The 16,370-nt window shown below is 57.3% G+C and overlaps 1 protein-coding gene across 1 annotated transcript in view; it reads right to left on the bottom strand.

The window, feature by feature from the left end:
- RASGRP4 (RAS guanyl releasing protein 4) overlaps nucleotides 1-16,370 on the bottom strand; it is a 35,197-nt gene that overhangs the window by 10,644 nt on the left and 8,183 nt on the right. The window contains 6 exon segments of the mRNA XM_048501732.1: nucleotides 1,460-1,564; nucleotides 2,318-2,398; nucleotides 3,642-3,815; nucleotides 4,106-4,253; nucleotides 12,549-12,669; nucleotides 14,435-14,637. Coding sequence (XP_048357689.1) covers nucleotides 1,460-1,564; nucleotides 2,318-2,398; nucleotides 3,642-3,815; nucleotides 4,106-4,253; nucleotides 12,549-12,669; nucleotides 14,435-14,637 — 832 coding nt within the window.

The raw sequence follows: 16,370 nt of genomic DNA on the forward strand, positions 1-16,370 counted from the left end.
TGTGCAGCTTCTTTGTGCTGGTTTTTGCTGGAGCCCTGGTGATTGTCTCTTAAGCCGTGGGCTTCAGAATATTATAATTAGCTCAAGTTAGGCCGTTTCCCCATTTTTAAAATGATGTCCGGTTCGTCTGGTCCAGGACCTTTTTAGCTGGTGGTCAGTGGTTCCCCGGGCTTTCTGACTGCTCCGCACCAGCTGCTGGGTCATCTGTGCTACCGCTTTGAGCAGCGCCAGAATGACCAAGGGCTGAGGGGGCGCTTAAGAGTAGTGAGGAGTCGGGGCGGCTGCGTTGTAGCCGCCCCTGTAGTGGGGAGTGCAGTTGGACCCCGTGCTACTCGGCGAGAGTAGCACGCAGCAAGCGGTGAGTGGGGAAAGGGCCTTAGAATCCACCCCTACAGGACAGGGAGCTGTTTAGAGATGTCTTTTATGTTTCAAAGTGAATCTCATTTCTTTAAAAACCCGACCTATTTTTGATCAGTTTTGTTTCTAGGTTTGAAAGCTCTGCTCCACCCTTTGTGCTAATTCAGTAGGCTACTGATAAACAGGTAACAGTACCCCCAAATGTCTGCAGGGCAAAAGAAAGGACCTGAGGAAAACTGATTTAGAGGAGTGGGAAAACAATTACTGCAGTTTTTTTAGTTTAGAATTTTGTCAGAGAGCAGCTCACGAACCTTCTCAGCGCCAAATTCCTGGCATCTGTTGGAAGAAAGGGACTTTACGCTGTTTCCTGCCTCATCCTACAGAGCGTGTTTTTTTTTACTAGCGAGCTAGTGGCCTTCGGGGATAGGGCGGTATACTAAATGTAATAAATAAATAAATAAAAATAAAAATAAAAATAAAAATGATAGATAGATAGATAGATAGATAGATAGATAGATAGATAGATAGATAGATAGATAGATAGATAGATAGATAGATAGATAGATAGATAGATAGATAGATAGATAGATAGATAGATAGATAGATAGATAGATAGATAGATAGATAGATAGATAGATAGATAGATAGATAGATAGGGACTTAGGAATTTGTCACCTTTACTCTATCATGCTGACTCTATCCCTTTGATGTAGACTGATACTCTTAGGGACTTCCTCCCTTGCTTCCGCCTTCTTCTCGGACCCTCTCCATCTTACCTTTCACCATGCCTAGGGAGAGGATGCATACCTCGAGCATCCGCCTCCATCCAGCTAGATTAGAATAGATAGTGAACCTATCTCTCCACCTTTCTATCCAGAATGGAGTTCACTAATAAATACTCTTTTCATTAGATTAGAAACTACAAATGACTCTGACTTTCTTTTGTGTCTGAAGTTCTCTCTAGCCAGCTCAGCCACGCGTGTGTGCCCAGGTAAGCGTCCCTGTGTTCAGCCTCTGTGCCGCTCTGCCACTTTCGCAAGGGAAACACACGCACCAGGTGTGGTTCTCCCAACAGCATCAAGAAAGACGGGGTTCTCCTTACCTCAACCAGCTGCTGGACGTGCTTCCTGATGGTGGTCCGGTCGGCTTTCGGGGCCATTCGGGGTGCCCATTCCATTACCACAGGCGGCTTGAACTGTGTGGCTGGCTGTGGCCAAATAAGAGGGTCTTGTTTAAAAGACGGGACAACTGGAGCCCTCACTCAGGGGTCCCCACCCTTTGTGGAGCCTACGGGCACCTTTGGAATCCTGGCATAGTGTGGGGGCTGGGGGCGCCGCCACAAAATGCCTGCTGTGGGCAATGGAGCCAACCACAATGTTTCAGAGTGTGCACAGCTCTCGTAATAACATATATGGCAGGAGCTCTGCTTAAGAAAATGCCTATTAGGCCTCACAGCCAATCACAAGCATTGTGGGGCTCAAGCAGAGGTGGGATCCAGCAGGTTCCCACAGGTTCCCGAGAGTAGGTTACTAATTATTTGTGTGTGCCGAGAGGGGGTTACTAATGGGTGATTTTGCCACGTGATTTTTGCCTTAGTTACGCCCTTACTCTCAGCAGAAGAGCGCAGAAATTGAAGCAGTCTAGCAGGAGGTGCACCGGCGTGCGTGGCAGCCTGCGCCAGCGTGCATTCGTTTCCCGCCCAAGGACCAGCGCAGCGGCTGTGTCCTTGCCACAGCCCCGCCCAGGAATGCCCCACCCCCGTCGTGCCCTGCCCAGCCCCATTGGCACTACGCCACAGTTTGAATCCCACCACCATGGGAACCTGTTACTAACATTTTTGGATCCCACCCCTGGGCTCAAGACATACTTAGCCCTGCCCACTTTCTAAAGGTGCCACGGCATTTATAGGAACCACGTAGGGGACCCCAGCCTCCCCTCCTCCCGTTCGCCTGCGGCTTACCAAGGATTTAGGGTAGCGGGGTTCACGCGCATACGACAGCGTGTAGATTTCCTCATCTGTGTAGTAGAGGTCTAGGGAGAGCTGAATCCGCAAAAAATATATATTATATTGTGTTATTTACTTATTTACAAACTTTGCACCCTGCCTTTCTGCCCTTATAAGGACCACCTTACAAATTATGGGGGAATGTGTACCACCCTCTGGAACTGCCGCTAGTGATCCTATTACTGAATTACAGGAGTGAATAACCTTGAGCACTCCAGTTGTTATGGACTACAATTCCCCCCCCCCCCAAATGCTTATGCTTATGCTTAAATGCATTCTTGAAACTATTTAATCACTAATCAAAGCCTATCTGATATTTGTAACCCGCCTGCTCTCCTTATGCGCTGTCAACTCAACATGAGAGTGTCGCTTCAGAGCCATGCAGATGTGTTCATTCAACTGCATGCAAAAAATAAAGATGCCCCCATGATTGACGTCATGGGAACGAGACGGAAACCTGGCCCGTCAAAAGTCGAATCCTCTCAGAAGAGTAATTGCCGCCCCGCAGCAGATGTCAGGAGAAAGGCGAGGGGAAAGGGAATATATCTCCTGACGCCTTAGGGCAGGGGTGGCCAACCTATGATGCTCTAGATGTTCGTGGACTACAATTCCCACCAGCCCCCGCCAGCATGGCCAATTGGCCATGCTCAGAGGTGGGATCCAGCAGGTTCTCACAAGTTCCCGAGAGCAGGTTACTAATTATTTGTGTGTGCCGAGAGGGGGTTACTAATTGGTGATTTTGCCACGTGATTTTTGCCTTAGTTACACCCCTCCTCTCAGCAGTAGTGCGCAGAACTTGAAACATCTAGCAAGAGGTGCACCGGCGTGCGTGGCAGCCTGCGCCTGCGTGCATTTGTTTCCCGCCCAAGGACCAGCGCAGCGGCTGTGTCCTTGCCACAGCCCCGCCCAGGAATGCCCCGCCCCAGGAATGCCCGGCCATGCCCCCATCATGCCCCGCCCAGCCCCATTGGTGCTACGCCACAGATTGAATCCCACCACCATGGGAACCTGTTACTAAAATTTTTGGATCCCACCACTGGCCATGTTGGCAGGGGCTGATGGGAATTGTAGTCCATGCACATCTGGAGCATCATAGGTTAGTCACCCCATCTTAGGGGGGAAAGCTTCGGAAAGAAATACTCCAAATCCGCTGGGAGTTAGTGCGTGAATGGCCATGAATTCCAAAGGAACCGGTAACAGTGAGTCAACCCATTTCTTCCCTACCATTCTTATTCCAACCCAGCTTTGGGCTGCCCCGCAAAGCAAGAAGACGCCTCACCTGAGTCACACAGATGAACTTTGTGAAGACTTCAGCTCGCTGTTGGATTGTCGGCCGGCTGAGGATCATGACCTGCACCCACTGGGAGATGCTGTTGCACAAGGCGATGGAACGCTCCAGGGCCGGGCTGCCGTGAACCGAGCCATGCAAAACGTAACTCTGGAAGTCCAGGTACTGTCCAGTATATAAGAACAGAAGAATTTGGCACATTGGAGCAGACCCAAGGTCCAATGTTCTGTTAACCAGATATCCCACAAAGGAAGTTTATTTATTTATTTATTATCAGATTTATATGTCGCCCTTCCCTCGAAGGGCTCTGAGTGGTGTACAACACAGCATACACAATTAGTAACCCCCCCTCGGCACACACAAATAATTAGTAACCTACTCTCGGGAACCTGTGAGAACCTGCTGGATCCCACCTCTGAGTATGTGCATTCCTGCTGATTCTCGCTGGTCCCTACCGAGATGCGGCAGAAGGCCTTGAACTCCAGGTAACTGAGGTGGTTCGCCAACTGGCCTGCGTCGAGGTGGTCGAACAGCAACGACACCTTCCGTTTCTTTCCACAGCCGGGGCTGCTTTCGTAGCTGTTCGAAGGGATGTGGGCGATGCTGGAGGGATGCAAGGGATGAAAGCCGAGTTAGGTTGAGACGTGAGGAATCCTTGGCATGAGCAGAGGAACCCTTGGCCAGAAATGCAGAAGGGCAGAGAGGAGCACACAACATGGGTTGGCCTGGCAGGCTTAACCTAGTGCAGTGATGGCGAACCTTTTCGAGACCGAGTGCCCAAATTGCAACCCAAAACTCACTCATTTATCGCAAAGTGCCAACACGGCAATTTAACCTGTATACTGAGGTTTTAGTTTAGAAAAAAAGGTTGGCTCCGAGGCGTGCGTTACTCGGGAGTAAGCTTGGTGGTAGTTGGTGGCTTGGCTTTGAAGCAACCAGGCAACTCTTCCAACGGGTGAATCACGACCCTAGGAGGGTTTACTCAGAAGCAGCAACCAAGCTTACTCCCAGGTAAAGGATCACACTTTAGTTCTTCACATGAAAATCAGTGGGGTTTAACAGCGCTTAACAGGGTTACCTACACTGCTTCCCCAAAACTAGGTCTTAGGTTTAATGCTAATAATCGAGCCCAGCGGCCCAGGCCAGCCTAGATTTGTGGGGGGAGGGGGGGGCGACTCTGTTTGTGCGTGCCCACAGAGAGGGCTCTGAGTGCCACCTCTGGCACCCGTGCCACAGGTTCGCCACCACTGACCTAGTGGCTTTTCATTTCTCTTTTCCTCAAAGGAGCACGCCACAGCATCTGCGTTCCTTCCTTCTGCAGTTTCACAAAAACCTTGTGGGGTAGGTTGGGTTGCTTGTCCCCAGGATACCCGCAGAGCTTTATGGCAGAGAAGGGGTTTGTATGCTACTCTCCCTGGTCTTCGTTTATCACAACTCCACACTGGCAGAAAAATACTAAGAAGCCAGAACTCCTAGGCTGCATTGGGAGCACGAGGAATTGGGAGTCAAGAGTTCTGGGGTTTTCCTGGTTGTGTTTCAAGAATAAACTCAAAAATACACACATTGCACTCTGGCTGTGTCCAGTCTTATATATTGATCTTACATATAATTAAACAGCTTAACACTTCTATTTGTGTTTACATTTCCTTATTTCTCTAACAAAGTTCTTAAAGATACAGCATAAGTCTTCCAACTCTTATAACTAAACATAAATAATCACTTAGTCCCTTCAATTCTTTGTTCAGAAACAAAGCTTCAGTTCCATATAGTCCATATTCCAATTCTGTAGGTTCTACATAAAAACGTCTCGCGCGTATAGAATGTTTTTCGTGCGTCATCCTCAGTATGTCAGTGTGTTCAATCAACTTCTAACAGTTCTTTGAGGCTTCTAATGGGTATATTGGCTCTCTGTTAAGAGTTGCCCGCTCCCATCTCTGCCTTCCGTTTGTCGTAAGATCAATATATAAGACTGGACACAGCCAGAGTGCAACGTGTGTATTTTTGAGTTTATTTAGGCTAACGTTGACATTGCACTCTTAAAGATAGTGGTGATTGTGTTTCAAGAATGTCAGAATCCAGAAAGCCAAAACTCCCAGAGTCACATACTGCCAATCAATATGTCTCAGAGCTAGCCTGGTGTAGAGATCGGAATGTCTGACTTGGACCAGAAACTCCCAGGTTTGAATGTGCACATAGCCATGAAGCTCATTGGGCATCTCTGGGACACTGTCTCTCAGTTTATCCTTGCAGGAGGGTTGTGAAGGCAGAACTGAGGCTATAGTTTCCCCCAAAGCCCATGGCATGGGGATTAATTGCGGGAGGGAGAGAAAAGGGGGGTAACTCTGAAGAGTCCCTTCCAAAGCACCCGTCAGTTTTCATGTTCAAGAAAACCTCGTCACTGTTTCTCACTATAAAAGTGAGCCCCTTTCCTTTGGGTACGTACATGCCTGCGCTTACAAGAACTGCACCAAAGAGTACATGGATTCTTGGTTAATGTTTACATTAATTTAGAACAGAAGACCCCTCGTCATTCTTTGCGGGTTCAGTCGTAGGCTTGGGAAATGCCTGGAGATTGGGGTGAAATTCCTGGAGAGGGACTTCTGTTTCTCCTATAGTCTATGGCCGTGGTGGCAAACCTTTGGCACTCCAGATGTTATGGACTACAATTCCCATCTGCCCCTGTCAGCATGGTCTGATGGGAATTGTAGTCCATAACATCTGGAGTGCCAAAGGTTCGCCACCACTGATCTATGGTATACCATAGAGTCCGCCCACCCAAAACCGCCCATTTCTACAGGTTCTCTAGCATCTGGAGATCAGCTGTAATTCTGGAAGAACTCCAGCACTATCCCCCCAAACACACGTGAAAGTTGGCCATACTAATCAGGTGCCAGGTGCAAATTATGTATATTCCAAATTGTCAGGGTTGCAAGTTCTGGGTTGGGAAAAGCTGGAGATTTTGGTATTGAGGCCTAGGGAGAGCAGAGTTAGGCGAGATGAGGCTAGAGGCCTTGGCAGTCATTTTCTCCAAGAGAACTGATCTCAGTCGCCTGGAGATCAGCTGTAATAGTAGGAAATCTCCAAGTGCAGTGGCGTAGCGCCAATGGGATGGAAGGGTGCGATGCTCCGGGCACGTGCCTCGGCAAGGCATTCCAGGGGCATTCTGGGGTGGGCAGCACCACAGCAGGGGCGCTCTGCCCCTGTCCAAGTGCCACCTGGAGATTGGCAGCCCTATAAATTGTGGGTCATGAGCAAGGCCAAGTAGGCCCTTTAACTTTGCAGGGAAATTCCCAGGGCCTGCTCTCTTGCAGGGCTGCTAGTGAGCTGGGCCACAGCTGCACAGCCCAAAGGCATAGCTAGGGAAAATGGAGCTCATGGCAAAATCTGAGTTTTACACACACACACACACACACATCCGGTATGGGTGGCCATACCCCCCACAACAAAAAAATGATTTTTTTTGTACCAGGTCATCTCAAAGTCACCATCACATTATAGAACATGCCCCAACTCACAAGTCTGCACACTCAGGACTCCCTCGTTTAAAAAACATTGGAAGTGATGCTGTTGGGGGGGGAATCCACCCCGAAACAGCATCACTTTCAATGTTGTTTAAACTAGGGAGCCCATATTCTCCTTTTAAATCCCCCATAAAGGGAGAATCCATCCTGAAACAGCATCATTTTCAATGCTGTTTAGACTAGAGAGCCCAGATTCTCCTTTTAAATCCACCTTACAGGGAGACTCTGGGCTCCCTCGTTGAAATTGAAATTTCAGAGAGAAGTCTGTTATACACTTTGTCCAGACTTCTGTTATAGCAGACTTCTCTCTGCGATACACCTCTGAAGATGGCAGCCACAGATGCAGGAGAACCGTTAGGAACAAGATCTACCAGACCATGGCCACACAACCTGTAAAACCCACAACAACCAGTTGAATCCGGCCGTAAAAACCTTTGACAATACTTTCAATGGTTTTTTAACCTAGGGACCCTTGTCAGGGGAGCAATTTTTAAGCTAGCAGTATGAGGGTGCTTGTCAGGGGAGCAATTTTTAAGCTAGCAGTATCAAAATTTCAGGCTATCTTCAGGAGACTCTCCTGATGATACCACCCAGGTTTGGTGAAGTTTGGTTCAGGGGGGGCTAAAGTGATGGACCCTCAAAAGGGTAACCCCATTTACTATTAGCTCCCATGGGATGGGGGATAGGGCACCCACTTTGGGGATCCATAGCTTTGGACCCTCTGAACCAAAATTCACCAAACCTGGGTGATAATAGAGGGAGACTATCCTGATGATACCAGCTAGAGTTACTGAAGTTTGGTTCAGGGGGTCCAACGTTATGGACCCTCAAAAGGGTAGCCCCATCTAATATTAGTTCCCATTGGAAACAATGGGGGATGGGGTGCCCCCTTTGGGGGTTCATAACTTTGGACCCCCTGAACCAAACTTCACCAAACTTGGCTGGTATTATCAGGAGTGCCACCTGATGATAGCCTGAAATGTTGGTGCCGCTAGCCTAAAAACTGCACCCCCTGCTGGCTGACAAAATAAAAACACTAAAAATAACAAAAAATAGAAATGAACCCAAATTTTTCTGTGCCCCCACGTGATCAAACGGTGGGCGCCCGGGGCATTTGTCCCCACATGTCCTCATGGTGTCTACACCCCTGACACAGCCCAAGGGGCCCCTGGCCCACGGCAAGCATAACCTACAGCTGTTGGTACCGTCAGCGCTGGCCAGTCCTAAGTCCCACGACTGTGCCATTTTAGCTAGCTCAGGGGTAGGGAACCTGCGGCTCTCCAGATGTTCAGGAACTACAATTCCCATCAGCCTATGTCAGCATGGCCAATTGGCCATGCTGGTAGGGGCTGATGGGAATACCCCCCCCCCCCAGTGCCCACCCCCCGCCCCCCCCACCCCCCCCCCCCCCCACCCCCCCCCCCCCCCACCCCCCCCCCCCCCCACCCCCCCCCCCCCCCACCCCCCCCCCCCCCCACCCCCCCCCCCCCCCACCCCCCCCCCCCCCCACCCCCCCCCCCCCCCACCCCCCCCCCCCCCCACCCCCCCCCCCCCCCACCCCCCCCCCCCCCCACCCCCCCCCCCCCCCACCCCCCCCCCCCCCCACCCCCCCCCCCCCCCACCCCCCCCCCCCCCCACCCCCCCCCCCCCCCACCCCCCCCCCCCCCCACCCCCCCCCCCCCCCACCCCCCCCCCCCCCCACCCCCCCCCCCCCCCACCCCCCCCCCCCCCCACCCCCCCCCCCCCCCACCCCCCCCCCCCCCCACCCCCCCCCCCCCCCACCCCCCCCCCCCCCCACCCCCCCCCCCCCCCACCCCCCCCCCCCCCCACCCCCCCCCCCCCCCACCCCCCCCCCCCCCCACCCCCCCCCCCCCCCACCCCCCCCCCCCCCCACCCCCCCCCCCCCCCACCCCCCCCCCCCCCCACCCCCCCCCCCCCCCACCCCCCCCCCCCCCCACCCCCCCCCCCCCCCACCCCCCCCCCCCCCCACCCCCCCCCCCCCCCACCCCCCCCCCCCCCCACCCCCCCCCCCCCCCACCCCCCCCCCCCCCCACCCCCCCCCCCCCCCACCCCCCCCCCCCCCCACCCCCCCCCCCCCCCACCCCCCCCCCCCCCCACCCCCCCCCCCCCCCACCCCCCCCCCCCCCCACCCCCCCCCCCCCCCACCCCCCCCCCCCCCCACCCCCCCCCCCCCCCACCCCCCCCCCCCCCCACCCCCCCCCCCCCCCACCCCCCCCCCCCCCCACCCCCCCCCCCCCCCACCCCCCCCCCCCCCCACCCCCCCCCCCCCCCACCCCCCCCCCCCCCCACCCCCCCCCCCCCCCACCCCCCCCCCCCCCCACCCCCCCCCCCCCCCACCCCCCCCCCCCCCCACCCCCCCCCCCCCCCACCCCCCCCCCCCCCCACCCCCCCCCCCCCCCACCCCCCCCCCCCCCCACCCCCCCCCCCCCCCACCCCCCCCCCCCCCCACCCCCCCCCCCCCCCACCCCCCCCCCCCCCCACCCCCCCCCCCCCCCACCCCCCCCCCCCCCCACCCCCCCCCCCCCCCACCCCCCCCCCCCCCCACCCCCCCCCCCCCCCACCCCCCCCCCCCCCCACCCCCCCCCCCCCCCACCCCCCCCCCCCCCCACCCCCCCCCCCCCCCACCCCCCCCCCCCCCCACCCCCCCCCCCCCCCACCCCCCCCCCCCCCCACCCCCCCCCCCCCCCACCCCCCCCCCCCCCCACCCCCCCCCCCCCCCACCCCCCCCCCCCCCCACCCCCCCCCCCCCCCACCCCCCCCCCCCCCCACCCCCCCCCCCCCCCACCCCCCCCCCCCCCCACCCCCCCCCCCCCCCACCCCCCCCCCCCCCCACCCCCCCCCCCCCCCACCCCCCCCCCCCCCCACCCCCCCCCCCCCCCACCCCCCCCCCCCCCCACCCCCCCCCCCCCCCACCCCCCCCCCCCCCCACCCCCCCCCCCCCCCACCCCCCCCCCCCCCCACCCCCCCCCCCCCCCACCCCCCCCCCCCCCCACCCCCCCCCCCCCCCACCCCCCCCCCCCCCCACCCCCCCCCCCCCCCACCCCCCCCCCCCCCCACCCCCCCCCCCCCCCACCCCCCCCCCCCCCCACCCCCCCCCCCCCCCACCCCCCCCCCCCCCCACCCCCCCCCCCCCCCACCCCCCCCCCCCCCCACCCCCCCCCCCCCCCACCCCCCCCCCCCCCCACCCCCCCCCCCCCCCACCCCCCCCCCCCCCCACCCCCCCCCCCCCCCACCCCCCCCCCCCCCCACCCCCCCCCCCCCCCACCCCCCCCCCCCCCCACCCCCCCCCCCCCCCACCCCCCCCCCCCCCCACCCCCCCCCCCCCCCACCCCCCCCCCCCCCCACCCCCCCCCCCCCCCACCCCCCCCCCCCCCCACCCCCCCCCCCCCCCACCCCCCCCCCCCCCCACCCCCCCCCCCCCCCACCCCCCCCCCCCCCCACCCCCCCCCCCCCCCACCCCCCCCCCCCCCCACCCCCCCCCCCCCCCACCCCCCCCCCCCCCCACCCCCCCCCCCCCCCACCCCCCCCCCCCCCCACCCCCCCCCCCCCCCACCCCCCCCCCCCCCCACCCCCCCCCCCCCCCACCCCCCCCCCCCCCCACCCCCCCCCCCCCCCACCCCCCCCCCCCCCCACCCCCCCCCCCCCCCACCCCCCCCCCCCCCCACCCCCCCCCCCCCCCACCCCCCCCCCCCCCCACCCCCCCCCCCCCCCACCCCCCCCCCCCCCCACCCCCCCCCCCCCCCACCCCCCCCCCCCCCCACCCCCCCCCCCCCCCACCCCCCCCCCCCCCCACCCCCCCCCCCCCCCACCCCCCCCCCCCCCCACCCCCCCCCCCCCCCACCCCCCCCCCCCCCCACCCCCCCCCCCCCCCACCCCCCCCCCCCCCCACCCCCCCCCCCCCCCACCCCCCCCCCCCCCCACCCCCCCCCCCCCCCACCCCCCCCCCCCCCCACCCCCCCCCCCCCCCACCCCCCCCCCCCCCCACCCCCCCCCCCCCCCACCCCCCCCCCCCCCCACCCCCCCCCCCCCCCACCCCCCCCCCCCCCCACCCCCCCCCCCCCCCACCCCCCCCCCCCCCCACCCCCCCCCCCCCCCACCCCCCCCCCCCCCCACCCCCCCCCCCCCCCACCCCCCCCCCCCCCCACCCCCCCCCCCCCCCACCCCCCCCCCCCCCCACCCCCCCCCCCCCCCACCCCCCCCCCCCCCCACCCCCCCCCCCCCCCACCCCCCCCCCCCCCCACCCCCCACCCCCCCCACCCCCCCCCCCCCCCACCCCCCCCCCCCCCCACCCCCCCCCCCCCCCACCCCCCCCCCCCCCCCCCCCCCCCCCCCCCCACCCCCCACCCCCCGGCCTCAATGCTTATAAAAGCAGCTCTCTGAGGTCGGCAGAAGGGACTGCTGGCTGCCAACTGCCGGCTGGGATCCCAGCCGGTGGGGGAGGTAGGGGAGGGGCGCATGCCCGGAGACCATTTGCTTCAGACATGTAATGGGGGAGTTTGAATCTGTGAACCCACCCCTTACCTACGTCCTTGTCTACATAAATAATATCCCTTGAGTCTGTGGTGGGATCCAAAAATTTTAGTAACAGGTTCCCATGGTGGTGGGATTCAAACTGTGGCGTAGCGCCAATGGGGCTGGGCGGGAAACGATGGGGGCGAGGGCGGGCATTCTGGGGCGGGGCATTGCTGGGTGGGGCTGTGGCAAGGACACAGCCGCTGCTCCAGTCCTTGGGCGGGAAACGAATGCACGCAGGCGCAGGCTGACACACACGCCAGTGCACCTCCTGCTAGACTGCTTCAAGCTCTGCGCGCTGCTGCTGAGAGGAGGGGCGTAACTAAGGCAAAAATCACATGGCAAAATCACCAATTAGTAACCCCCTCTCGGCACACACAAACAATTAGTAACCTACTCTCGGGAACCTGTGAGAACCTGCTGGATCCCACCTCTGCCTTGAATGGAATCCTTGCAAATCAGTAGTAAGCATCAAGCAGACCCCAGTAATTAAATCAACAGATTATCTTACATGTATATTTTCAGATCCCTTTCTGTCAATGTTGTCCATGTATTGCATCATTTCCCACTGTTGATATTTGGGCTATTAGATATAGTGCTTTTAATTATTTCTATTAAAAGTTATAGTTTTATTGCTGTTTTTTTGAGCCAGGCAGAGTAATTTTTCTTCTAACATCCACACTATCTCTGGCTCATTCTTTATATTTAGAGAGCGGGGAGAGCTCAGGTTGGCTCAAGGACAGAGAGCGATTCAAAATATCTCACTCCCTGGTCTTGACACTGGAACTTGTTTCAATGCTAAGGGCACGTTTCTGTGTTGCGGATGAAGCAGCAGCACGGGTACCCGAACAAAGGATATAAAGTCGAGAGGCGGCGCGCTAACTCCGCTGATGGCACGACCCAGTTGTGGACAGTTAGGGTCATGTTTACCATGAAATCGCTGGTACAAAGGTTGCCGTCCAAATCTGGAAAAGGAGGGAAAAGGTTCAGTGGGTTGATTTGTTTGGGGCAGCCATTCTCAACCAGGGTTCCCTGGTACCCTGGGGTGCCGTGAGCATGTCCCAGGGGTACCACGGCAACACTACCCCCCCTCCATTTTTGTGGTGTCTCCCACCGGCGCCAGCAAGGACATGGAGCTGGCCCATGGGGCAGGGCCTGCCACAAGGTCAGCAGCCACCCCCCCCCCCCAGTGCTACCCTTCACCCTGGGAGGGGAAGGTGGGGGGTGTGACAAGCAGGGGCAATGGGAGGGGAAGGTGGAGGGTGGCGGCAGGGGTACTGTGAGATATGAAGAGTGAGGTCAAGGGTACCCTGACCTCGAAAAGGTTGGGAAACACTGGTTTGGGGAGAAGAAGATCCGGGCTGCAGAAGGGAACTTGTCAGCCCAGATGACAGCTGATAGATACCCTTTATATATTAAATATTTATTCGGTTTACGAGTTGCCCTCCCCCAAAGGGCTCGGGGCGACGTACAACAAGGGATAATATACAAAACTGAAAACTCTCATTACGGCCCCTTCCGCACACGCAAAATAATGCATTTTCAAACCACTTTCACAACTGTTTGCAAGTGGATTTTGCTATTCCGCACAGCTTCAAAGAGCACTGAAAGCAGTTTGAAAGTGCATTATTCTGCATGTGCGGAATGAGCCGAAGAGACACTAGCTTCCAGTTACTAAGAGGAACCAGCCCCTGTTGCTGAAAAGGCGTTACAGTTTAATGAGCGCCGTTAAAGCGCATTGAAGTTCATGGTTTTCTTGGTGGGGGGGAAGTGCAGGTGAGTCACCGCAGACTTACGGCAACCCCACAGGTTTTTAAGGCAAGAGACTCTCAAAGGTGGGCTGCCATTGCCCCCCTCCGCATAGCAACCCTGGACTTCCGTGGTGATATCTCATCCAAGTACTAACCACGGCTGCCTTTGCTTAGCTTCTGAGATCTAATGATAGCCTGGGCTATCTAGGTCAGGGGTATGATTTTCTTGGCAGCCAGCAATATTATTGATTCACTTGACTCTGCTATAGGGAACACCCTGCTTAAAGGAACAAGAAGTTCGCCTGGGCATTTTTTTCCCCCGTGATTAAACCAGGTTCTTTTAGAAGCAAGCCTTTATTGGCATAGACAGCAGTACAACAATAATAAAAACAGATTAAAAAGCATATACAGTACAGGATATACATATTAGGACGAAGGAAATCTACTGGCATTTAGTAATTTCCAGGAGAAAGTCTGCCACTATCATACAGAGAGAAGGATCAGGGTTGTCCAACAAGTCGTGTAATCTAATTAAATCGGGGAGATCGGGTAAATGTAAAGGAGTGAGATTCACATACTTGGATCTGATTTCCTTGAATCTGAGACAGTGAAGTAATTGGTGGGCCAGAGATTCAACTGAGCCATCGTTACATGGGCACAATCTTTTAGCCTTTTCTTGCTTATTAAATCTAGTGTAAGGGGAAACCGGGATGCAAGTCCTTTTCTTGTGGGCAACTGCCAGATCGGTTCATATCAGAAGGACACCCCCAACATATCACAACAGTACCATCAAAAGTGCTTGAGCTAAGGAAGGGGTCTGCAACCTGCGGCTCTCCAGATGTTCACGGACTACAATTCCCATCCGCCCCGCCAGCATGGCCAATTGGCCATGAATAGTCCGTGAACATCTGGAGGGCCGCAGGTCGCAGACCCCTGAAGGGAAGGGCCCCGATCCCTCAACCCCTACCCCTTCCGTTACCAAAGGAGCGCAGGCATTTCTCAATCAAGTCGTCTAGCGTGCAGGAGCGGTTCAGTTCTCTGAAGGTAATGGAAGTCAGTGCTTGATTGATTTCCCCGGGGTTCGGACAGGTCATCCGGCGTCGGCTCTTCCGCCGGCGGATCTTGCTGGTACCCAGGATGGGGCCGGGATCTGTCGGGTTGTGGGCTTCTGCTCGCGATTTCCTGCAGAGGATGCAGAGGTCCAAAGACATAGGTAAGGGGGGGGGGTTTCTTCGGGTTCAACCCCCCCATTTATGTCCGAAGCTCCACCCCTTCGTTTGTGAGTTTTAAAAACATTTTAATGTTTTTTTTCAGGTTTTGGCCTGCAGGGGACGCATTGTTTGGGCTAGCAGCACCAAACCTTCAGGGATTGTTTGGGGGACTCTCCTGATGATACTACCCGGGTTTGGCGAGGTTTGGTTCAGGGGGTCCAAGGTAATGGACTCCCAAAGGGGGTGCCCCATTCCCCATTGTTTCCAATGGGAGTTAATAGGAGATGGGGGCTACACCTTTGAGGGTCCATAACTTTGGACACCCTGAACCAGACTTCACCAAACCTAGGATTTAGTATCAGGAGAGTCTCTTATTGATATCACCCAGGTTTTGTGAAGTTTGGTCCAGGGGGTCCAAAGCTATGGACTCCCAAAGGGGGTGCCCCATCCATTGTTTCCAATGGGAACTAATAGGAGATAGGGGCTACACCTTTGAGGGTCCATAACTTTGGACCCCCTGAACCAAACTTTACCAAACTTGGGTGGTATCATCAGGAGGGTCTCCTAAAGATACTCTGAAATGTTGGTACTGCTACTGTCCTGGGCAGTCTGGCCTGGAAAGAGCTTGAAATCACAATAAAGAATCTCTGCTCTGAAGGCAGCCTGCCTCTACATCCGCTCACTGGTGCCAAAGCTGAAATCACTCTGAAATCACGTTCTAGTTACCCCTGGCAGTGGGTAACATGTTCTCTAAGCCTCCTTAGGTGAGTGCTGTCAATTCACAACCAACCTATGGTGACCCCAACAAGGAACTTTCAAGTTAAGCAAGAAGGGGGGGGGGTCTTCCTTGGTGGTCCCCCTTCCAACCACCGAGGAAGACTACGCAGAGGCAGGCAATGCAACCCCCCTCTTCTTGCTTAACTTGAAAGTTCCTCATTGGGGGTCACCATCGGTTGGTTGTGAATTGACAGCACTCACCCAGAGAGCTGGCACCCATTGAAGGGATTTCCCCGGGGTTCGGGCAGGTCATCCGGCGTCGGCTCTTCCGCCGGTGGATCTTGCTGGTACCCGGAATGGGTACCAGCTGTAGAAAAGGCAAACTCTATGCTGGGGATCATTAGAAAAGCAATTGATCATTAGAAAAGCAATTGATAATAAAACTGCAAAGATTGTCATGCCCTTATATAAAGCAGTGGTGCGACTGCACTTGGAGTACTGTGTCCAGTTCTGGTCGCCGCATCTCAAAAAGGATATTGAGGAGATAGAAAAAGTGCAGAGAAGGGCAACAAGGATGATTGAGGGACTGGAGCACCTTCCCTATGAGGAGAGGCTGCAGCGTTTGGGACTCTTTAGTTTGGAGAGGAGGCGGCTGAGGGGGGATATGATTGAAGTCTACAAAATTATGCATGGGGTAGAAAATGTTGACAGAGAGAAATTTTTTTCTCTTTCTCACAATACTAGAACCAGGGGGCATACATTGAAAATGCTGGGGGGAAGAATTAGGACTAATAAAAGGAAACACTTCTTCACGCAACGTGTGATTGGTGTTTGGAATATGCTGCCACAGGAGGTGGTGATGGCCACTAACCTGGATAGCTTTAAAAGGGGCTTGGACAGATTTATGGAGGAGAAGTCGATTTATGGCTACCAATCTTGATCCTCCTTGATCTGAGATTGCAAATGCATTAACAGACCAGGTGATCG

The sequence above is a fragment of the Sphaerodactylus townsendi genome, linkage group LG06 (genome assembly GCF_021028975.2).
Source record: "Sphaerodactylus townsendi isolate TG3544 linkage group LG06, MPM_Stown_v2.3, whole genome shotgun sequence".
Classification (NCBI taxonomy): domain Eukaryota; kingdom Metazoa; phylum Chordata; class Lepidosauria; order Squamata; family Sphaerodactylidae; genus Sphaerodactylus; species Sphaerodactylus townsendi.